General features: G+C 41.9%; 1 protein-coding gene across 13 annotated transcripts in view; it reads left to right on the top strand.

The window, feature by feature from the left end:
• Window positions 1-23894, top strand: part of huwe1 (HECT, UBA and WWE domain containing E3 ubiquitin protein ligase 1) — a 46931-nt gene that overhangs the window by 14419 nt on the left and 8618 nt on the right. For 9 of the 13 annotated variants that reach the window (XM_031746832.2, XM_031746837.2, XM_031746836.2 and 6 more), the window contains 42 exons: window positions 33-90; window positions 233-409; window positions 587-832; window positions 1160-1293; window positions 1374-1486; window positions 1576-1758; window positions 1903-2119; window positions 2217-2339; window positions 3526-3763; window positions 5464-5811; window positions 6422-6544; window positions 6644-6739; window positions 6861-7130; window positions 7441-7593; window positions 9144-9271; window positions 9401-9482; window positions 9948-10124; window positions 10229-10780; window positions 10906-11101; window positions 11223-11390; window positions 11493-11641; window positions 11742-11808; window positions 11975-12198; window positions 12287-12498; window positions 12632-12814; window positions 13029-13201; window positions 13281-13420; window positions 13602-13677; window positions 13943-14041; window positions 15844-15971; window positions 16054-16213; window positions 16606-16834; window positions 16947-17125; window positions 17214-17303; window positions 17748-17908; window positions 18027-18069; window positions 18892-19257; window positions 19441-19651; window positions 20887-21011; window positions 22287-22507; window positions 22629-23020; window positions 23143-23803. In XM_031746832.2, the coding sequence (XP_031602692.1) occupies window positions 33-90; window positions 233-409; window positions 587-832; window positions 1160-1293; window positions 1374-1486; window positions 1576-1758; window positions 1903-2119; window positions 2217-2339; window positions 3526-3763; window positions 5464-5811; window positions 6422-6544; window positions 6644-6739; window positions 6861-7130; window positions 7441-7593; window positions 9144-9271; window positions 9401-9482; window positions 9948-10124; window positions 10229-10780; window positions 10906-11101; window positions 11223-11390; window positions 11493-11641; window positions 11742-11808; window positions 11975-12198; window positions 12287-12498; window positions 12632-12814; window positions 13029-13201; window positions 13281-13420; window positions 13602-13677; window positions 13943-14041; window positions 15844-15971; window positions 16054-16213; window positions 16606-16834; window positions 16947-17125; window positions 17214-17303; window positions 17748-17908; window positions 18027-18069; window positions 18892-19257; window positions 19441-19651; window positions 20887-21011; window positions 22287-22507; window positions 22629-23020; window positions 23143-23803 (8071 nt within the window). The remainder of the gene's footprint in view (window positions 1-32; window positions 91-232; window positions 410-586; window positions 833-1159; window positions 1294-1373; window positions 1487-1575; window positions 1759-1902; window positions 2120-2216; window positions 2340-3525; window positions 3764-5463; window positions 5812-6421; window positions 6545-6643; window positions 6740-6860; window positions 7131-7440; window positions 7594-9143; window positions 9272-9400; window positions 9483-9947; window positions 10125-10228; window positions 10781-10905; window positions 11102-11222; window positions 11391-11492; window positions 11642-11741; window positions 11809-11974; window positions 12199-12286; window positions 12499-12631; window positions 12815-13028; window positions 13202-13280; window positions 13421-13601; window positions 13678-13942; window positions 14042-15843; window positions 15972-16053; window positions 16214-16605; window positions 16835-16946; window positions 17126-17213; window positions 17304-17747; window positions 17909-18026; window positions 18070-18891; window positions 19258-19440; window positions 19652-20886; window positions 21012-22286; window positions 22508-22628; window positions 23021-23142; window positions 23804-23894) is intronic. The other 4 variants (XM_031746840.2, XM_031746838.2, XM_031746833.2 and 1 more) reach the window with 3 other exon arrangements.

The following is a 23894-nucleotide window of genomic DNA, read 5'->3' as shown; positions in this document are numbered from 1 at the left end:
TTGAAGTTTTGATAATGTGTGCATTCTTGTAGGGTGGTTGGCACTGAGGAACGGATACCCATTCCTCTAATGGATTATATTCTTAATGTGGTAAGTCTTTGCTTCAGTGGTTGTACTGTCTGGTTTATGGTGCAATATATTCTAAGCTATAATTTGGAAATGGTGTAAGCTATTAAAGCAGTGGTTACCTTTATCACTTAAGTCCATAATTTGGTGTGCATATGTTCTCCAGATGAAGTTTGTGGAATCCATTCTAAGCAACAACACCACAGACGACCACTGTCAAGAGTTTGTCAACCAGAAGGGGCTTCTGCCTCTGGTCTCTATTCTGGGCCTGCCCAACTTGCCCATAGACTTTCCCACATCAGCTGCTTGCCAAGCAGTTGCTGGCGTCTGCAAGTCGATACTGGTGAGCATAACCTAAAGATCACTGGAATTTATTTCCAGTTTCTTTATTTTTTATTTCTTTATTTTTTTTTTAAAAGAAATTGGCACACATGGAATGCACATTGCTGTTGCACTCCGTACACTTGTTTTAATAGGCAGTTCATGGGCAATTTGAAAATGACTCAATCCTTCCCTTTAGACTCTCTCACATGAGCCTAAAGTACTCCAGGAGGGCCTGTGCCAACTGGACAGTATTTTGACATCTCTGGAGCCACTTCATCGACCAATTGAGGTGCCTGGTGGGTCTGTGCTTCTCAGAGAACTGGCTAACGCAGGCCACGTCACAGATGCGACATTGTCAGCTCGTGCAACACCCCTTCTACATGCTCTTACTGCAGCGCATGCTTACATCCTCATGTTTGTCCATACCTGCAGAGTCGGACAGGTAAACACAGATGGTTTGTGTGTGTGTGTGAGTGTGAAAGTAAAACTACTTGACCTCAAAACACTTCAGTTCAGAAGGTGGCTCTCCACCCATGTTGTGATTTCCAAAAACTACTAGAAGCAAGTGCCCATGCAGCTAATTATTTTCTGTTCAGTCTACTACGCAGATGCCTTATGAGGACAGAAACACATTGAAATCCAAATGTTAGATCTCAAAAACATAGAATTTACTTTTCTTTTGCTAATGAATGTAAATTCAGCCTGTGTTTGACAAGTGAGACCCAAACTGATTCAACAGCTCTAAATATTTCTGTTGTCTTCTAAACAGAGTGAAATCAGAGCCATTTCAGTAAACCAGTGGGGCTCTCAACTTGGTCTGAGTGTTCTCAGCAAGCTCAGCCAGCTCTACTGCTCTCTGGTATGGGAGAGCACTGTGCTACTGTCCCTTTGCACCCCTAACAGGTGAATAATCTTATCCTTTACTCCTTTACCTAAACTTTGTAGTTATCACCCCTAACAACGTATTGCTTGTTTCTTAACAGTTTGCCTCCAGGATGTGAGTTTGGCCAGGCCGACATGCAAAAACTTGTTCCCAAAGAGGAAAAGCCATCTGGCAGCACAACAGCATCTTCAGCCTCTGGCTCCAGGAGAACTGGTAATGTAACCATTTAAGCTTGTTCATTAAAAACTAGCATGTCCTTGCAGCACCCTTCAACAAATACATACTTGTCCACATTCATCCAGCAGAATCAGAGGCAGTGTCTGTGGATTCCTCTGCTGGTGGTCTATTAGAAGGCATGGGTCTAGATGGGGATACCTTGGCTCCCATGGAGACAGACGAACCCTCTGCAGCAGACCCAAAGACCAAGTCCAAACTTACTCCAGCTATGGCCACCCGCATCAAACAAATTAAGCCCTTACTCTCTGGTAGGAGTATGTCCAAGGCGCACATATTATATTGTCTGTAAATGTTTTAGTTTTTCCTTTATCTTACAATATTTTAACACTTTTTTTTCTTTATTTTTTTTTGGAAAGTCAAAGTTTGTCTTACCTACCCACATGTCTTTGCAGCTTCATCTCGGTTAGGTAGGGCTCTGGCCGAGCTCTTTGGCTTGCTAGTAAAACTGTGCGTGGGCTCCCCAGTGCGCCAACGTCGCTCCCACCATGCCACAAGTACAGGCACTACCCCAACACCTGCTGCCAGGGCCACTGCTTCTGCGCTCACCAAGCTGCTCACCAAGGGTCTAAGTTGGCAGCCTCCACCCTACACACCCACCCCTCGCTTTAGGTAAGAGGAATTTGGCACTTCCACCTCTTTTGCTAGTATGTGCTTATCACAAGGAATGATATTGAACAGTATATATATTTTTTTCTTTCCCTGGCAGGTTGACTTTTTTCATCTGCTCAGTGGGTTTCACATCTCCTATGTTGTTTGATGAAAGGAAGTACCCTTACCACCTTATGCTGCAAAAGTTCTTTTGCTCTGGAGGACATGATGCCTTATTTGAGTGAGTCATATTGTATGGTGCAAAATGGTACAATCAAGTTGTTTAAAGCTTGCTTGGTAATATCTAGAGCGGAGCTATATGGGCAAAAATAGAAATGGTATGTTGTTTGTGATGAGAAGCTTATTTTAACATGCAGTGAAATTCTGGCCACAAGTTGGGCCCTTTTCTTTAAAGAACACGAGTACCTCGTTGTTTGGAGGACTGCTGTTTATGGAAGTGGGTGACTCTTGTGTGTTAAAAGACCACCACGTAGCTGCAGCCAGCAGCCACCAGGCCTTTATTCATATTTGCATATACTCAAACTCAAATGGTGTGACTTTGGTAGAGTTTGCCAAGCAGACAACATACAACTCAGAAATTCATCTTACTTTTGGACTTGGTATGCCCGATATGACTGCTCTCTGCCATCTTTGTTTTTATGTACTGTGCTGGAAATGGGGAGACTAGACACACAAGTGTTTTTGAAAATTCTCATAGAATTCTTGAAATAAATGGTTGTCTCCTGCCATTTGTGATGCAGGTTTCTTCATCTCTAAAATTATGCATTCATATTTTTGAAACTTTCTGAAAGTCATGTGGCCTCTGCTACTTTACTTTCTACTTGACACTCCTTCTCACTGACCTGATCGCTAATTATGCAGATAAAGCTTTACTTCAATTAAGACCATACACATTTATTAAAATGTAATCTTAGTTTCGTGATCCATCCCCACATCCATTTTTCTTAATCGCTTGTCCAATTTAGGGTTACAGGGAGCTGAATCAGTTGTCGTAATGCGAGAGGCGGAATGCACTGTGGACAGTTCACCACTCTATCGCAGGGCTAACGGAGAAACAGACACTCATTCACACTTAGATTCACAGCTACAGCCAGTTTAGTATCGCCAGTTAACCTAACGTCCATGTCTTTGGACTATGGGAGGAAGCCAGCGTACCCAGAGAGAACCGACACAGGTACAGGGAGAACATGCAAGTTTATGTAGAAAGGCCTTAGATGGCCAATGAATTTGAATCCAAAACTTTGCTATCAGGTGATGGTGCTAACCAATATACCACCGTCACTCATGTTTCATTTTTTCAATAATTACAGACATCATTTTGATGCACATCCCCCAAAAATATTATTTTGACATTTACTTAGAGTTTAATTGGTTGAGGTTTTTTTTTTTTTTTTTTTTTAAACCAGGACATTTAACTGGGCACTGTCAATGGGAGGGAAGGTACCTGTATCTGAGGGTCTGGAGCATGCTGATCTACCAGATGGGACAGGGGAGTTCCTGGATGCCTGGTTAATGCTGGTGGAGAAGATGGTGAATCCAAGCACTGTGCTGGACTCACCCCATTCCTTGCCAGCTAAAATGCCTGGAGTTACACCCACCATGCCACAGTTCAGTGCCCTAAGGTTCCTTATTGTCACCCAGAAGGTCAGTATTAACTAAAATAACCAATTTCTAAGTGATTTCTAAGAGATTTTGTCTTTTGAAAAGATGGAAGAGATGAGCATTTATCCCTGTTTTCAAAAACTGTTGCTCAGTTGTATTTCTGCATTTTTAGTACTGTGTGGAGTAGTGCTGGGCGATATGACGATATATATCGTGTGGACGATAGAAAAGTGTCTATCGTGCCATTTGTCTTCTATCGTTTCTAACCCTAATTTTATAAATTATTACATAAAATATATCATTAACCCTTTACAACCGGTCGGAGCAGGCACACTCCGTTTTGCCTAACTATTTTTAAATCCCTGTAGAACTGGAACCACCTAAGGTAGCGCAATAATTTTTTTTGCATATGAAACCGTAGGAGTTGTACTTGCATCTTATTCCATTAGCTTGCCCTAAGTCACGGTTTCCTTCCACATATAGCTTTGCAAAAATTGCATAAAAAGCACTTCCAGCAACAAAAACATAATATTCCAGACTTGCAGCAACAAAAACATAATATTCCAGAAACACGCTTTGCCGATCCGATCAGCTGTTCATAGCACTTCCTACGTTGGAATGTAAGTCAGCACGAACTATCACATGTCCGCCATTACCCGTCCGAAACTGGAAGTGACGTCATTTTCGCGGAAAATTTAGTTTTTTACCTTCAAAGACTATGTTGGTGTTTTTTAAAATCATGTTTTCTGTATCGTATCTGGGATGCTTAGAAGTCAAATTACACTGTTGGAAATAGTTTATTTTGATGCACATGCTGTTTCTTTGCAAATTTGCATTATAATATTTATTTTCATTTTTCCTGTAGTATATAAAAATTAGTGTATCTCAAAAATAAAACTATGACGACACTCAAAATAAATTTCTCGTGGTTGGAAACTATTTTGTGCAACTTTTTTGTATTTACAGTTTTGAGGGATAAGCCTCTTAAATTTCTCTTACTAGAAATATATGTAAAACACAAAACAAAAAAACGATTTTCAATTTTTTTTGTAGTTTATTGCACTTTTTTGCAATTTATGTAGTTACTATGGACTTAATGCATACATATTATTAAAATTTGGGCTATAATGGTTGTATTGATGTATAGCAACTTGAAATGCTCCCACAAATGGCACTACAGCATGTAAAATGTAAAGATAAGCTCTGGCGGACTTGGTTCTATGGTAGGTCTTAAAGGGTTAAATAGCCTGTGGCAAATATATTAGTGTTGTCTTCTCACTATACATACTCTTAACTTTATGCAAGAGAAAATAAAGTATAAAAAAATGATATTTTTCTTAAAGAAACTCCGTCTTGTGGTTTTGCGACATGGTGCTGCTTTACGTGCACCTGGATTTGCGACATGCTTTACGGTAACTCAAAACAAAGACTGCACCCTCTCCACTCGCTGTTTACAGACTGCATACTTTCCAGATGACCACAGGTCAGGTGGTATATCGTGATATATATCGTTATCGTGATATAAAATTCATATCGTGATAAATATTTTTTCCATATCGCCCAGCACTAGTGTGGAGAAACATGAAAACAAATGTCCATGATCGTCATGCCCCCTAGAAATTCTTTATACTGTATTTTTTTTGTAGGCTTTAAATATGGTAGAATTTTTTTATTTATTTATTTTTTAAATCTAAGGATTCTGTTGGTGTTTTATTATTGTAACACATTTCTCTTTCATAAAGGCTGCATTCAGCTGCATTCGCAATCTGTGGAATCGGAAGCCACTGAAGGTGTATGGGGGTAGGATGGCTGAATCCATGTTGGCTATTCTCTGCCACATACTAAGAGGAGAGCCTGTTATTCAGGAGCGCCTGGCAAAAGAGAGGGAGGGAACAGTGCGCCCAGATGATGAGGGAACCTCTGCCGGTTCGTTGGGTCCTGGCACGGCTCCAGGAGCATCTTCATCAAGTGGAGAGGCACCACCAGTGAGTGGATCAACTTCTGGAGGGCCAACAGGAGGATCAGCTGATGATTCTACCAATTCTACGCCTCGCCGTGAGCCCCAAGTTAACCAGGCTCAGCTAACACAGGTATGTAGGGAAAGCTTTGGCAAATTGATCTTTCTCACCTGATTTTAGTCTCAGTTTGGGGGACTGCCTCAGGAAGGGCATTTGGTGTAAAAATCTACCAACTCAAAATATGTGGTGTAGTGACAGATATTTTTTTTTATTTTTCTTATTTGTTTGTTTTTCATAAGTTGTCTGATGTAACATTATTCCATTATATAACATTATTCCAGCAGCAATATTTTTTTTTAGCTTGTTATGCTAGTGCTGCAGGTAGATGTGAGAGTACAGGTTAACTGCGTAATTTTATATCTAGATGCCGATGATTCTGGGTTTAGGAAAGAGTCATAGTGAAGAAAAAATAAGGACTTGAGAGAGAAATTTCAGTGCTAAAATAATAGTGTTGGAACAAGGTTTGGTTGGGGGGTTTGAGAGAGATTAGAGAGATAATTTATAGAGGCCTCTGTCATGTTTCAGAAAGAATGACTTACACGACTTTTTTTTTTTCCTTCAGCAACCAAACTCGTTTGCTATCACTCACCTTATGTGACATTTTTATGTAACATCCTTTTGTAGTTTCTTTTTTCACAACCTCATCTCTCTCTGTATCTTTCTGTTGTGTGTGGTGTTCCAGCTGATGGATATGGGTTTCTCAAGAGAACATGCTATGGAGGCTCTACTGAACACCAGCACCATGGAGCAGGCCACCGAGTACCTCCTTACACACCCTCCTCCACTTCTTGGTGGAGCAGTAAGAGTAAGCTTTATACACAAAAACACAAACACAGTACTTTAGTCCTTTACAATGTTTGAGAGAGACTTGGGTAGCTAACATTGTTGCTCTTATTCCATCTAGGATCTAACTATGTCTGAAGAAGACCAGATGATGAGAGCAATTGCCATGTCACTCGGGCAAGAGGTTAGCATGGAGCAGCGCTCTGACTCTCCTGAGGTGTGCTTCTTTTTTCAAGAAAAAAGCATAGTGTAAAACATTTTTTGCTAATTGAAACTGAATGAAGGATTAGTTTACTGTTTAGCTAAACAACTGTTGATCGTTGGTGTGTCTCCTTTAGGAAGCAGCACGACGGCGAGAGGAGGAGGACAGAAGAGCCAGGGAACGGGCAGAAGAGGAGGAGGCACGATGCTTGGAGCGCTTCATGGAGGCTGAGCCGCTGGACCCCCAGGAGCTACATGCCTTTACTGACACCATGCTGCCTGGCTGCTTCCATCTTTTGGATGAGCTACCTGACACAGTCTACCGACTGTGCGATCTGCTAATGACTGCCATAAAGAGAAGTGGCCCTGAATACAGGGATCTCATCCTTGGCCAAGTTGTCCAACAGGTCAGTAGATGTTAATGCTGTAGCCTGCTCTACGAGTTTATTTAAATTTAAAATGCAGGTTTTTCATGGACTTGAAAAAGGTAGGCAAGTCTCTTACTTGGAACCTTTTCAGGTGGAATGTTGTTAGTATATTTTGAATGCAGGTAAGGCAGTAATGCAGTTCCTAAGCACCTCTGTACATTTGAAAGATGTGATTGTCGTCACTTCTTTTAAAAAAAAAAAAAAAAAAGAAAAGTTAAGCATCATAGTGACCCTAACAATAGCCATTTGTACACTTGTATAAGCCTGATTGTTGACATGTTGTGTGTAGGTGTGGGAGGCAGCAGACGTGCTGATCAAAGCAGCTGAGCCGCTGACTACCAGTGACACAAAGACGGTGTCTGAGTGGACCAGGCAGATGGCCACACTGCCCCAGGCCTCCAAGCTGGCAACACGAATTCTGCTGCTCACGCTGCTCTTTGAGGTACCAGAATTTTAGGTTCTTGTCATAGAATGTTTATCCATACAATGCATTTGAAAAGTGTTAGGCCCGCTTAAGGTTTCTACATTTTGGATTATTACAGACTCCTAATCAATTCTTTGCTACAAATGTTTTATTTGAAAATGGCAGAAATTCCAATTCCAGAAGCATTTTTACACTTTAACACCATATGGTCTTTAAGTATTTCTTAAACTGGATTGAAGAAGACGTGCTCCTAAGTGAATTCATTGGACAGAATTGGGAAAGGGACACCTTGTTATGGAAAACCTCAGTTTAATGGTTTATGTAAGTGAAAAGCAATCCATTAGGTTGAGACACCTGCAAGATTAGATTATCTCTGGGCACAGATCTGGGCAAGGATAGAAATACATTTTTGCAGTATTTAATTATCCTAAGGCACAGCAGGCTCATTCATTTTTAAACGAAGGAAGCAACCACCACTGCCAAAAACAACCAAAGTCCCAGTGGCCACTGAATATTAATCCAAAGTTCCTTTATGGATGAAAAATGTATTGGATGACAACCATTGGCTAGAGCATTCCACCATTCAAGCTTTTATGGTATAGTAGTCACACGGGCATGATTCCTCAATGAAAGGCATATGCCAGCAAATTCCTCTTTCACACAACATAAAGATTGAACTTTTGCCACATTTCAGATTTTGTGTTTGTGAATCACACTTCATTAAAGTGAAACAAAACATAGATAATGCAATCTTAGATAATACCATTCCACAAACCCCCCCCAGAATACTATCCTTACAGTGACACAGATTGAGTGCATCATTACACTTTGGGAATAATGTTTTTAGGGAGGATTTTTAGAGACAAAATGGCTGTGCTTGTGCAATGCTTCCAGGAATAGGAGACACTTGGAAGAGGAATGTGGGCCGAGGTTATAGCACCGTTCCCAAGAATATTATTTTGTTTTTATTTTTTGGGGGGGGCTGTCCATGTTACAAAAGTGCTTTTACCAAGTACTAAGTTGCAGTGGCATTTATGTACATGTTTTTTTTTTTTTTTCTTTTGTTTAAATAGATTAGGGGGAAGTTCTGAGACTGGGCAAGTTTGTTTTTATAGTGTGTTTCACTATGTCTGAGAGTTCAGACTCCTTTTTCCTCGTCCTCTCACTCTCTGTACTTCATGGACACAGTGATTGTTGAAAAGCACAAAGAGTTTGATGAATTCATGCATTTTTTTTTCTCCATCAAATTGAGGCATATTTTGGAAGAAATGGCACATTGTCCTCTCATGTACCTTTTATAGCGCCACATACAAACAGCAATTTTTCATAGAGGAAGCATTACAGTTTCATGCTTTGGTGCGGCTACAAATCATGCAACATGCACACTGTGCCCCAGTTCATCTGAAGTGAACCAGGGCAGGGTATGCACAGTGTCCTTAAGTCCTTTGTACACCTTAAGATGAGTCTGAACAGTAATGTTGAAATCTTATAAGGGTTTAAGTAGACAAATGAAGCATCGCTGATTACCTATGCATCTCATGGAATTATTTGTTTTCCTTTTTCTGTAGGAACTAAAGCTGCTGGGTGCCAGAGTGATTGAGAACAGTGGAATTCTTGATTTGCTCATAAAGCTGCTCGAGGTTGTGCAGCCTTGTCTACAAGCAGCTAAAGAACACAAAGACATCCAGACACCGAAGTGAGTTTTGCACACCCCTACAAAGATCTTATCACTTGCAAATATGACACCAGCTTTTCATCATCATAGCACTGATATGTTTTTGTGATGAATTTATTTATGATTAAAAAGCTTGACTTTTTTCTGCAGATGGATCACACCAGTGCTGTTGATCATTGATTTCTATGAAAAGATGGCAGTCTCTTCAAAGCGCCGGGAACAAATGAACAAGGTAAAAAAAAATTAAAATAAAAAAAACAAACAACAACACAAAGCCAAAACAAAATGTAAAAAACACAGCTACAAATTATAGTAGTGAACTAAAAAATGAAATGATCAGCCTTGGCACAGCAATAAAAATGAGTATATATGAGGAGCGTAAGGGTGGGGGGAAGAGCAGCATTTTGCTTGTATACATATTGATTACTCTTGGATTTCTTTATTAGAGTCTTGTGTAGAATTAGGTATAACTATACACAAAGGTATTTTTTACAGGTACTGAGTGTATAGGAATTGGACAAAATGTATGTAATCTTGTACAAACCTTTATCCACAAATACTGATTTAAGTTGTTTTGTTTGTTTGTTTTTAAATTTATATCAAGATTTCTTGCATAAACTTTGTTGGAGGGTATTTGTGTTATTCTGCTACACCTCTCTTGTACACTTGTGAACAGTTTGTCTTGGTTGCCTTCTAGTATTTGCAGCCAAATGGGAATAACTGGCGATGGTTTGATGACCGCTCAGGCCGTTGGTGCAGCTACAGTGCTTCCAACAACAGTACCATTGATTCAGCATGGAGGGCTGGTGAGAGCAGTGTCCGCTTCACAGCTGGACGGCGGAGATACACTGTGCAGTTCAACACCATGGTGCAGGTATACATATTCCTTTTATATTTTTCCAGAGAATGTCCCTTTTAAGGTTAATTGTGTTAATAGACTTGGCTGGTTCCCTTTTCTAACACAACTTTATTGGGCAGGTAAATGAAGAGACTGGTAATAGGAGGCCAGTTATGCTCACTCTTCAGAAAGTGCCTCGCATCCCCAAGCCTTCCAAGACTGGTAGTGTTACTGATTCTGAGCGAGAGGAGGGCGACCGGGGAAAAGTGGAAGAAAGCCAGAGCGATTTAGATTCGGGAACAGCAGTGGAGATGAACGCTCCTAAGGATGATTCCAGCCAGCTGAAGGAGGCGACATCTGGCCCCTCATCTTCCCTGGAGTCTGACTACTCTCAGGGATCTGATATTGTTGTGCAAGGCTTAACTGAGGACATGACCACCGTTCTTATTCGGGCCTGTGTCAGTATGATTAGTGTCCCTGTGGACCCAGACACCCTTCATGCTACACTGCGTCTCTGTTTGCGCCTTACACGCAATCACCACTATGCAATGATGTTTGCTGAGCTGAAGAGCACACGGATGATTTTGGGGTTGACACAGAGCTCTGGCTTCAATGGCTTCACACCACTGGTTACTCTGTTGTTCAGACACATCATAGAAGATCCAGCCACACTGCGACACACCATGGAGAAGGTAAATCTATTTTCATACTGAAACTTTAAATAAAACTCAACATGTTTAAAACCTTCTGGTATTTAAACTATAGCATTATTTAAACTATATTGTCTAATAACATAAGCCAATTTTTGTTGTAATAGGTGGTGAGATCAGCAGTAACAAGTGGAGCAGGTAGTACCACATCAGGAGTGGTATCAGGCAGCCTTGGTTCCAGAGAAATCAATTATGTGCTTCGTGTCCTGGGGCCGGCTGCCTGCCGTAACCCTGAATGCTTTACTGAAACTGCTAGCAACTGTATCCGCATTGCTCTACCTGCACCTCGTGGAGCTGGCACAAGTAAGTGTCCAAACTTCTCCAATATGTGAAGTTTCTTTTTAAGTAAATTAAAAATAATTGAGCTATAATACACATTGCTTCCTGTAATATATGTTCCTTGCATACATTCTTTTTCCTCCAGCTTCTGACGATGAGTTTGAGAACCTTCGAATTAAGGGACCTAATGCTGTGCAGCTGGTGAAGACCACTCCTCTGAAACTATCACCATTACCACCGATCCCTGACACCATCAAAGAGGTCATCTATGACATGCTTAATGCTTTGGCTGCCTACCACGCTCCTGAAGAACGTAAGACATTTTAACAAGATATTGACTTGAGACATTTTTGTGTAATTTGCACCAAAAGTTGTTTGAACATTTCAGGTATTAATGCATTTGTGTGTGTCTCAGCTGAACGTCCAGAAGAACGTGCAGTAGCTGTACCCGGTGGTCAAGACCTTTGCCAGATTTTGCAGGATGTTGGTGATGATGTTTACCAGCAGTACCGGCTCACCCGTCAAGGAAGTGACTTTGACTCCCAGTCTGCATTCCATATCAACGTGAGTCTTCAGTAACACATAATCCTATTGTGCATGTGCACTGGAGTGTGCCATTTGTGTCCGTTTCTAAGTTAATAATAAAACCATTTCTTCTTTTCAGACTCAAGTATTTGCTGCTGATGGAGGCGTTGCAGAGTCTTCCCAGTCTGGTACACCACAAGGAGAAGGTGAGACTAAAAGCTCCTCTTAACACCTGCGAATAGAGAGTGCAAAATAAATCACAAGGCTGAAACACTGCCTCATGTGAACTCGGTGAACTTCACTGTGAACTCACTTCTTGTAAGTTCAGTTTTATACAAGGCATAACTTATTGTGCTATGCTAACTTCCTCAGCCTCCACACCAGAAGAAATGCGGGAAGAGAAGAAGGAGCAGGAGGGAGAGAAGGGTACCACTTCAGATGAGAGTAAAGCAGCTAAGGTCAAGGCAAGCAAACCTCTCATGCCTACTTCTACCATCCTGAGACTACTGGCTGAGCTAGTGCGCTCCTACGTGGGAATCGCCACGCTAATCGCCTCCTACTGTTATACAGCTGGGCAGTCTGAGCTCATTAAGGAGGTGGGTAGCTGAACAAACTCTTCTCAGCCATTCACACATTGTATTCTCAAGCCTCTTAACTCATTTTGACATGCATGTATCCTAACAGGATTGCAGTGTCCTAGCCTTTGTGCTCGACCACTTGCTGCCTCACACCCAGAACTCAGAGGACAAGGACACCCCAGCCTTGGCACGTCTTTTTCTAGCCAGCCTAGCAGCTGCTGGGACAGGCACTGATGCCCAGGTGTCCTTAGTGAATGAGGTAAAGGCTGCCCTAAGTCGAGCCCTAGCGATGCCAGAAGGTGCTGAAAAACATGCCAGGTAAATGGAATAAAAATGTCATACACCCTGACTGTGTGTGGGCTTTTGTTGTTGTTGTTGTTGTTGTTGTGTTTTGTTTTTTCTAAATCTATACCAACCCATTTTCTCTCATCTTGGCAAACCTATTTTACAGACTTCAGGCAGTGATGTGTATCATTAGCACCATCATGGAGTCATGCCCTTCGACATCCAGTTTCTATAGCACAGCAGCAGCCAAGACCCAACATAACGGCATGAACAACATTATAAGGCTCTTCCTTAAGAAAGGACTGGTCAATGACTTGGCACGTGTGCCACACAGCTTGGATTTGTCCAGGTATAAGATTAGCCTGAGAAACTTTTCCTGAAAAATTAGCCAGTAGTTATCTGGTTTACCAGTTAGCAATCATATAACTTAGGTTCACTTCTGTCATAGTACATTTTTGTGAGTAGTTCTGTTTCAGAATCAAGTTGGTTTTTCAGCAGTTATTAATACTGAATAAATTAATCTGAAAGGGCTCCTTATTTTCCCTTTGTGTCCTTTGCTTTAGTCCCAACATGGCCAACACAGTGAATGCTGCCTTGAAGCCACTGGAAACTCTCTCACGAATTGTTAACCAGCCTAGCAGTCTCTTTGGGGGCAAGGGAGGCTCCAGCAAGAACAAGACTGAACACGACCCTGTGGGCACTGCCAGGGACAGCAACAGCAACACTCAGGACCAAGGTATCCAAATGAGACAGATGAAATGCTTTAATAGCCTACTGTTCAAATGTATGACGCTCATGTGTGCCATCTGTTGTAGGAGAGTCGGGTGAGGCAGAGCCAGTGGATGGCAGCCACAGGGTCCAAGGAACAGACACTGATCTGATGGATGGAGAAACCGAGGGAGATGCAGTGGTCATTGCTGGCCAGCCAGAGGTTCTTAGCACACAGGCTATGCAGGTAAATAATGTATTAACATTGCATTACACACAACGCACATAATAGCTCAAACTACACTCAGATCTCCTGATCTGTAACATTTGTAATTAAAGGTCAGAACACAAGTGTGTAGATACCCATTCATTTTGTGCACCATGTGAAGGCTGACTGTGTAGTTGTATATCCTTTCCTTTCCATGCAGGTAGAGAATGAGTTGGTGGATCTGATTGATGAGCTGTTGGAGAGAGATGCTGGCACGGTCAACAGCACAATTATAGGTAGGCAACTAGATTAATTTCAGGGGTGACAGTGAGTGTTGCTGGGTAATGAAAAGTATGGAGCAGTTCTCTGCACTGCTTGTGATAACTTAACCTTTCCATAATAGGTGGGGGAAACAAATCAGTGCATTGAAGCACAAGCAGTGTAATTTAGTTTTGTTTTGTTTTTTTAAATTATGTATGATTTCAGACTGAGTTCACTCTTGATTACAAACAGGCAGAACAGCCCAGAGCTGATGTAGCGTTTGTTTGTTCTGTTGATTAGTTGGACGCAGTGGTGAAGATGAATCGCAAGAGGACGTGTTGATGGATGAAGCCCCCTCCAATATTAGCCAAGCATCAACTCTTCAGGCCAACCGGGAAGGTACATTTTGACAAACAAAATGAACAGTTATAGATGTAAGTGTGTGAATGTGAGAGTGAATGAATAGTGGAATTGTAAAGCGCTTTGGGTGTTTAGAAAAGCGCTATATAAATGCAATCCATTATTATTATTATTATTATTATTATTATTATCATTATTATTATTATAATTTCTGTTCCCGTTCAGTCGATTCACTCAGTACAACACATAAGTATGGGATATCACGCCCCTGTGTGACCTGGGGAATGTTGCCATTCCCCCGGTGGAATGAGCTCTCGCACCCCTGGGGCAAAGCGAGACCCTTGGTACTCCAGTGATATAGCTTCTATAATCCAGTGAGACAGTCCCTGTTTAGACAGAGCTCTACCTCCTGGCTGGATTAGCAAAACAGACCAACAACTGGTCACATAAATGCACATTCAAAAGGGGGGCAGCAAAGGGCTTCTAGCACCGAAGATAGGTCCAGTGTCCCTGAATGAGACTTAACATTGGGTCTCAGCTGGTGAACCCCTTTTAAAAAAAAGATTATGGCCAGAGGATGTGCACTTGGTGTCACCCTATCAAAGCCAATATGACAAGCAGATATAACTGCTAAATAAACCTTAATTGTAGAAAACGAAAGGGCCTTATCCAGCAGCTCCTTAAGTAATGTCAAAACATCCACAATAGAGCTTGTGGATCTATAACAGTCCGAGTCGCGATCATAGATGCCATCATGCCCAACAAACCATAGTATCATTTGGAAATGTAGTCTGCATCTCAGCTGAAACTGAGCGAGGCAGCAATGAAACAAAGCCACTATGTGCTGCGACAAATGTGTGCGGCTGGAAAGCAAGCATCTTTCCAAACCAAGGAAAGAAATCTGCTGAATCTCGGTTAGCGTTGGGTTACTTAAAGTCATCCCTGGTTCTTTGATAACAGAGTGAGGTGTTTTTGAAAGTTCATAGAGAAACTCAATGACATCTGTGTCGCTCTGGAGCAAGCGACAAGAGCCCAGTCATATAGATGAGCTAGGATGCGGATGCCCCTCTTTCTGAGGGGGGCTAACGATGACTCTGCACATTTGTTAGGAGGCACATTTGACTCGACCTTGTTAAGGAGAGGTGTCAGCGGGCTGTTTGCAGGAACCAGCGACTCTAGCTCTCCCAGGCACATCGCCTGGTACGTCTGGAGCATAGTGACGGGGCTCATGATGCGGACAGTACCAGCCTGAGCATGATAAATCTTGTTCAACTGCGATGCTGAGAATCTGCAGTGCTTGGACAGCAGAGTTGCAGGGTCACCGACACGATGGTTGTGGGACAGGGCCAGATAATCAGCCAGGGAAGACTCCATAGGAGGTGGGTTAACTAAGCCAGCCTCCTCAGCGCCTTCCAGCTCTATGTACTGTCAATAGCCATGCACAGTGACGCGTTTCCATGATGCGGTTAGCTTGGAGACAAATTCTGGGAACATGGCTAGCACCACCAGGGGCAGTTAAGCTAACTTCAAGCAGCAGACAACCGAGCTAACAAGCAGCAGCAAGCTGCAACTATACAGAATTGTTTTAGCGAGGTGAAGAGCATAACAACTGAGGGATGACTGTGATGTAAGTGGGTATATGTGCAGGCAGGGCCATGCACATGTCATCACAGGACATCCGTGTGCCTTTAAGGCGTGAATAAAGGTTTCTCTAGCTAGTACAGGCGGGGGTGTGATATCTCATACTTGTGTTGTACTGAGTGAATTGACTGAAAGGGAACACTATTGTTCTGTTATTTGTTGAGATGTACATGTAATGTATTGACTGGCTCTTCCATCAGACTCCATGAACATCTTAGAACCAGAGGATGAGGAGCACACACAGGAGGAAGATTCTAGTGGCAGCAATGATGATGAAGACAGCCAAGATGAAGAGGAGGAAGAGGAAGAAGAGGAGGAGGAAGATCAGGTAGGGATTAATACAGTGAAGCTCGTTAAAAAACTTGATTTTTGTTCATGTTTAAGATTTTTTTCCTGTACCATTTGTTAAGGATGATGAAGAAGGAGATGAGGATGATGATGATGAAGGTTCGGAGATGGAGTTGGACGAAGACTTCCCTGATATCAATGCTGCACCACACATTCGCTTTGAAAGGTTTGACAGGGATGATGACCTCATCATAGAGTTTGACAACATGTTCTCCAACAACGGTAAGCAGGATAATCTGATCGTTTTTGTAAGGTCACGTAGTTTTCACGCCTTTAATCCCAAAGGAGTCCTTTCTAAGCAAATCTATTTTTTATTTTATTTTTTTGTATAAAATTGAGCTTCCTGATTAACAGAAAAGCTTCAGTTTGATACTCGTACTGATGTTTCTTGCAAAAATCATCAGTATACAGAATATTAATAATTACACCCGTTGTGCTGCTACCAAAATGTTTAGCTCTACTAAGTGGTTCTGTTCAGTAGCTGGTTAAAAATAACAAATCATAAGATACAGAAAATGTATTTAAATAAGTTTTACTTTTCATGGACGTTTTTAGGTTTATGCTAGAGGTTTCTCCCTAATGTCTGCGTGCTCTGTTCTGTTTTTCTCTATCAGCTGACATCCCTCCTTCCCCAGGCAACATCCCTAGCTCCCACCCACTGATGGTGCGTCATGCTGACCACGGATCCCTCACCCTAGGTGTGGCAGGCACTAGCAGCCGCTTGGCGCAGGGCATGGGCCGCAGCCAGCGAACACTACGTCAGCTCACTGCCAATAGTGGACACACAATCCATGTCCACTACCCTCATAACCGTCAGCCCAACCCTCCACTTATCTTACAAAGGTTGAAACCATGTTTGTTTATGTGGCTCTATTAAGCAGCTCCTGTTTTACGCTAGTTTTCTTTGTCTGCCTGAACATTAAAAAGGCATTTCCTCCTTTTCTTCCTTCTTCAGACTGCTGGGTCCCAGTGCAGCAGCAGACATTTTACAGCTTTCCAGTTCTCTGCCTTTACAATCACGTGGTCGTGCCCGCCTTTTGGTTGGAAATGAGGATGTGCATATCATAGCTCGTTCTGATGATGAGTTATTGGATGACTTCTTCCATGAGCAGAGCAGTACTGGAGGTCAAGCGGGTATATATTACCATAGACTTGAGCATTGTAAGGTTCGGGTTTATTGTTAACCTGAATGCGTAACATTTGTATCCTTTTGTTTCTTTAGGGACCCTCTCTAGCATTCCTACTGCCTTGACTAGATGGACAGATGAGTGCAAAGTGCTGGATGCAGAGAGTATGCACGACTGTGTTGCAGGTAAACTAGAGGTTTCTTTTCAGTGGTAGTAAGGTAGTCATATGATTAATGAAAACATTTTTATTACTTTTATGACTTCTTTTATTTATTGTGTGTGTGTGTCATCTTTTTGGTACCTTCAGAAAATATTTATATTCCTGAGAACTGGACCATAAATAATTGGATATGGTAGTCAAGTGGTTGGACATTCCCTGTTAATTTCAGACAAATCTATAGTTAGCATATAGGCTTTTTGTTGCATTTTATTTAAAGACAGCAGTTCACATAGTTGGGATCTGATTTTTAGTGAGATGGTTAGAATTCATTAAATTTTTTTGGTGACTGGTGAAAAACAAAATGTTTTAGTAACTTGACCAAAAATTACTTTGGCTTGGTGACATTTCACAAACCTTTTGAGTATAAATTGAAAACTATTTTGATTTTAATGCCTCCATCTGCTTTTAGTGGTTAAGGTGCCTATCCTGCAGCATCTGGAAAGTCTGCGAGATGAGGAATTGGAAGAGCGCAGAGAGAAGAGAAGGCGGCAGCTAGCTGAGGAGGAAGAGTCCAAACAGAATGAAAGGAGGGCCTCTGGAGCAGAACAGGCCAGAGAACAGAGCCTGCAGGTTAGCAGATGATTGCTGTCTGTGCATAAGGATGTATTTTCAGATACAATAGTGCATGCATTTTTAGTAGATGTACTCATGTTTTTTTTTTTCTAACATCAGCATTTTGTGTCCACAGGGTTCTGGATTGGGGACAGTTAATGGTGCAGAGAACACAGCAGGTACTGACATTTATAAAGATTTTGCTTTTGTTTCTGTTTTACTGTTAAATTCCTTGACCTATGTGGATTGGACAACCCAGAGGCAAGTGGCCAGCTTGCTGTGCGTGCTGTGGGATGAGGTAGTAGTTTGTATAGTTTTAGGATCACACCAGATCTGGGAGATAACTATACAGTCTACTGTCTTTCTTATGGCAACGCCATACCAGCTCGACATCTTCATTTGTTTCATAGGAGATGATCTCTTAACTGGTAAATTTTTTGAACTGAGAATTATTGCCGCTATATTGTTTTAAGAACCTTATTCTAAATATTTACATTTTTGATATACAACATGTATAACTTTTGTTCAATGTATTATTTTTATTGTCTGTGCTGTGGTGAGGTAGTAAGTTGTGTTGTTGTTGGGGATCAGGATTGTGCACCCCGTTAAGGAGATAACTATACAACTTACTGCCTTCCTCAGCAGAGGCCTTTGTCATCTGTTAAATAGCTATTCACCAGCTAATCACCACAATGTTATTTCCGACATTTCTGTGCCCTGATTTTCCTTTTTTGAATATTATTAACACCTTTTTGAAAGGGTTTTGAAACATTTTTGGAAGCAGTTGTGTGAATGAAAAATGCTTACTGTAATTACATATTTTTAAGAGTAACACGTGCACAAGTAGCTGGCAGATATAGCAGAAAAGTGATATTAAGATGCAACAGTCATGTTGAGGCATTGTCAGATATGTAAATTGTTTTTAAGACTTGAATCCATTCAAATAAAAATAATTTAAACTGTCCCTTTTCTTCACGCAAGTGTTTCTTTGAATATTGCAGAGGGTGAACAGGCTCAGGGTGGTACTGTGTCATGTCTGGATCCACCCAGGGTTTCAGAGGGCTTCCTCACTGCCCCACCATCTGGAGAAGTCACTCCAACCACACCTGCTCCTCATGAACAGGCCTTAGTCTCCCTGGAGACTGCTATTAGTCAGCAGGTCCACCAACCAATAGCTGACCTTTTACTGGCTGAGTCGCATGCTAGCTCACTGGCTGCTCTGGCAGGGGCTGGCCTTCCACTCTTGTCGACAGGCGAGAGGCCAAACAGTGAAGCAGAGGCATCTCAGATGGAAATGTCCCCGGCACCTGCAATCGGTGAGAGAGTCGGAGGTGGTGGTGGAGGGACGTTGGATGAAGGCAGGGAAGGTAGACTAACTTTGAAAACTCTATTTATACAGACTGGCCAACAGTAAGGAAGCATATTTGTAATTTAAATAATGTTGTAGAAGCTATTGTAACACATAATGAAACCAAGGAATTTAGATGTAGTGCATTAAATGATCAGATAACTTCCTAGCCCGAATGATAAGCTCTCTTTCCTTTTCACAGCCTCTTTAAGTCCAGACATTGTAGAGAACTCTGAGCCTGCAGCAGCTGGTGTGTCACAACTGGAAGGGTCACCAATGGATACCAGCAGCCCTGCCTCTGCCACCCAGGAAGAAGCTGCTCCCAACCCTGCCCAGCCCACCCAGCTTTCTCAGGAGCTGTCTGGAAGTGGGGAAAGTGGCCTGACTGACAGGCAAACTGATGCAGAAACTGGGTGGGTAGAAACTAGAAGTTCATTACTGACCAAGTCTCTGTTTAAAAGCAATATATTCTGCCATTTGAATCTCTTGAGGAAGTTTGACAGAAATAAATCACGGTCCATATTAGGGCTGGGCTATATCATACCGTTCACGGTAATACCGGTGTAATTTTGGGCAACGATAGGAAAATGAAATATCGCGATAGGCACTGCGCATGCGCGTTTTACCCATATTCTATGTTTACATACGCACATGGCGGCGACGCAGAATGAGAAGAGCCAAAGTGGATCGTTAAATGAAACGGATGAACCAGAATTGGTTTGTAAAAATGCTGCAACTTCAGTGGTGTGGAACTGGTTTAGCTTTCGTCCATCAGATACACAACAAAGCACTATTTTTGGTAGCGCATGCTAGCGGGCCATCGTTATTACCGTGTTGTTTGGAAAATACGGCACACTTAAAATCAATCCTTTGATTTTTCTGAAAATCGACAGTGCCCCGTATAATCCCGTGTGCCTTATGTATGAATTCTGGTTGTGTTTACTAACCTCAAAACGATTTTACACAGCGCTCGAAAATCTGTCAAATGTTTTAGTACGACTTTGCTAAGCTACGAACCCGCACCGCTTGATGGATTGTCGGAGCATCACGGCTATCGTAGGCAGGAGCCTCGCGGAGTGATACGTACTGTGCTTCAACATAATTTTACCGTATTGTGTGTGTATAACCTCTTTTTAAGTTTTGTGGATATACATGGTTATGCTGAGGATATGTCGGCCAATTTCCACTGGAAATGCCTTTTGGTTAAACTGTTCACAAGGAATTTGCACTGTTACATTTTTATATAACTTCAATGCACATAAAAAAACAGCTGCTTGTTTAAGTGAAAATACATTGATGGGGTTTTTTGCACTAATAAAGTTGTGGAGTTGTAAAGTATTTTGTCTAGTGTCAATTATATCGTCAGTTATATCGTTATCGCAAATTTTCAAATGTATATCGTGATAAATATTTTTGGTCATATCGCCCTGCTCTAGTCCATATGTATCTTTAAAATTGTTGTTCCGACCTCAAACCTTAGGTAGGTACTTTATGAAACAAATGCAGCTATTTCATGATTTTGTTCAATTTCCACATAGGATTCAAAAGGCATCTCATGCAGTTAGAACTTTGAGATCAATAGATATTGCACATAATTTTGATAGCAATGATAGTCTTTGTTTTTTTGTTTTTTTTTTAATATGTGCAGCTCTACTTCTGTTTCATCTCCTGGGGAAACTATGCCCAGGAGTGACAGTGCTGACAGCCAGTCTCAGGCCATCCAGGAAGAGCCCCTTCCCTCTACAAGCAATGAGGAGGAGGATCCACTTGCAGGTAAAGTACTCTGCTACTTCTGCAATTGTTAATATTTTTATGCTTTTGCAGGGTCAATACCACTGTATTCTCTTATTGGCTTGCCCATTAGTTTTCTTCTTGTGATCCCAATCATTGTTCAACATCTTAGAATTTGCCTAAAATGCTATGAACTTAGAATTGAATTGAATAAATTTGGTGGTCAAATGTCAAGGTCACCATGATCCTAAGTCCATAATATTCTACTGGATGGATGTCATGCCTCAGGAATACCTGAAGGAGATTTGATTACAATTGGTTTAAATGTTCACTTGGATGAATTGATAAGAATATGGTAGTCAGAGGTCCATGTTAACATTAACCTCACAAAAATGTTTTTGCCATATTACAGCCATTATGATTACCTCAGTCATATCAATAATTTGATTAAAGTTTTGACATTTTATAGTATTTCTATCTTTGCTGGAGTAATTATAATGCTTTGCAAAAAACTGTGTTCTGGTTGTTTTTGTGACCATATTTCACATTTGGCCAGATACTGATTTTTACTGCTGCTGCTCCTTGTTGATGGTAATCTTTTGTACCCTCTATTTAATTTCTGCTAAGTCTTCATTGAAACTTGAGATACTTGAATGTAAACAGCAACTTGGATGGTTAGTGGATATACGACTGAAGGGTAGAATCTCTGCGTATGCCACCGTCAGACTACGTGATATTTTTATCTGTTATGATGGTTACTATGTCTGATTGGACAGCCATAAAATGTTGCATTTATTGGTTGAGAGACAACAGATTACACATTGCTCCCCAATCAATCATGACTGCTGTTATTTATGATGTGTGTGATGTCATTGGAAAGGAGGAACTGACTAGCATGTTTAAGATAAACAAAAAGTGGTAACCAAAACAGTTTGTGAAATGCTGGCTCCTATTTTAATCAGTTTTAGTATTCCATCTAGCTGCTTTGTTGTCATCATTCTGGTTTATCATGTTTATAGTATTACACAGCTTAGTGGTATGAAAAACATCAGTGTGTTTGTTTTGGTTAGCTGCCAAAAGTGATACAACCTTCATGGAAGAACCATAAAAATTCTAATGTGAACTTTTGGACATATCTTGCAAGATGAGCCCTTTTGTTGCCAACACAAACCGATGCTTTACGTTGCCTGGATTGGATGACAATCTGCCTGATATTCTGTAGTGAACCCTGCAATAATAAACTGTATAATATTAATTTAATTGTTTCATTTTCGTTTTTTTTTTTTTGTTTTGTTTTGTTCTATTTTGTGATGGCAGGCATCAGCCTGCCAGAGGGTGTAGATCCCTCCTTCTTGGCAGCTCTTCCTGAGGACATCCGCCGAGAGGTGCTGCAGAATCAGCTTGGCATCAGACCACCCTCCCGTCCTCCAGCTGCTACAAGCTTGCCATCTTCTACTGCACCTGTATTGGGAGGGCCGGGGGTTACAGAGGTCAGCCCTGAATTCCTGGCAGCATTACCACCTGCCATCCAGGAGGAGGTGAGAAGTTATGTTTTTTAAATTGCGTGAGTAAGCAAAATGCTTACTCATAGATATTTCAAACAAATCCTTAAAGAAATCAATTGGTTCTATTTACTAAGCATGCCATTGGTTGTCTTAGGTTCTTGCCCAGCAGCGAGCAGAGCAGCAGCGCAGAGAACTAGCCCAGCAGCCTCCCCAAGGAGACACACCTTTAGATCCCGTAACTTTCATCCAGACACTGCCATCAGAGCTCCGTCGCAGTGTTCTTGAAGACATGGAGGACAGCGTGTTGGCTGTCATGCCTCCAGACATTGCTGCTGAAGCTGCTGCATTACGTAGAGAGCAAGAGGCACGTCAGAGACAACTGATGCATGAAAGGCTTTTTGGTCATAGTTCATCTTCAGCCCTCTCAGCCATCTTGCGCTCACCGGCCTTCACTAGCCGGTTAGGAAGCAATCGTGGCGTCCAGTACACCCGACTGGCTGTGCAGAGAGGAGGGACATTTCAGATGGGTGGAGGAACAAACCACAGGTATAATAACAGTGATTTAATTTTTTGAAATGTTTTCCTTTTTAAATAAAATGTCGGTTTGGCATTTAGGAAATCTTACAGAAGTTTTGACAGGTGACATACTGTTACTACTCTTTCTTCAGACCATCCAGTTCAAGTGTCGACTCCCTGCTGCGCCTGCGTGGACGATTGCTTTTGGACCACGAGGCTTTGTCCTGCCTGCTGGTTTTGCTGTTCGTGGATGAACCGAAACTCAACACCAGCCGTCTGCACCGTGTGCTCAGGAACCTCTGCTACCATTCTCAGACACGTGGGTGGGTCATTCGCAGCCTGTTGTCAATCCTCCAACGAAGCAGCGAGAGTGAGGTATGCGTGGAGACCTCACGTCTGGAGGACTCTCGCGGCAAGAGGACCAGCCAGGGAAGCTGTGGAGGAAAAGGCACAGCCACCTCGTCCCTCTCCTCATCTTCATCATCTTCTTCTTCATCCCCAGCTTCCTCCTTAGAGTTATTGAACAGGGTGGAGTCTCGCAGTTCCAGTCAGCTTTCCTGGCTCTCTGTTTCTATGGATGCAGCCTTGGGTTGCCGAACAAACATTTTCCAGATTCAGCGAGCATCAGGTAGGAAGCATGCTGACAGGCATTCAGCTGGAGGCTCTTCAAGTTCTGGGACATTGGGAGGTGTGTCAGCGGGTGCAACGAGTGTCACATGTGCTGGAGGTGGAGGCTCCACTGTTCACATCCACCCACAAGCTGCTCCAGTGGTCTGTCGACATGTGCTGGACACACTTATCCAGCTAGCCAAGGTGAGGGTTTAGCTATATTGATCTAAATCTTTTGTCCATTCTGTGTTCTAAGACTTGAAATGAAGTTGGTTAAGGCAAGTAATTCAGTGTC

This window comes from Oreochromis aureus, linkage group 20, assembly GCF_013358895.1.
Source record: "Oreochromis aureus strain Israel breed Guangdong linkage group 20, ZZ_aureus, whole genome shotgun sequence".
Taxonomy (NCBI): domain Eukaryota; kingdom Metazoa; phylum Chordata; class Actinopteri; order Cichliformes; family Cichlidae; genus Oreochromis; species Oreochromis aureus.
Note: the sequence above shows the minus strand (reverse complement) of the source record. Positions and strands in the feature narration are given on the sequence as shown.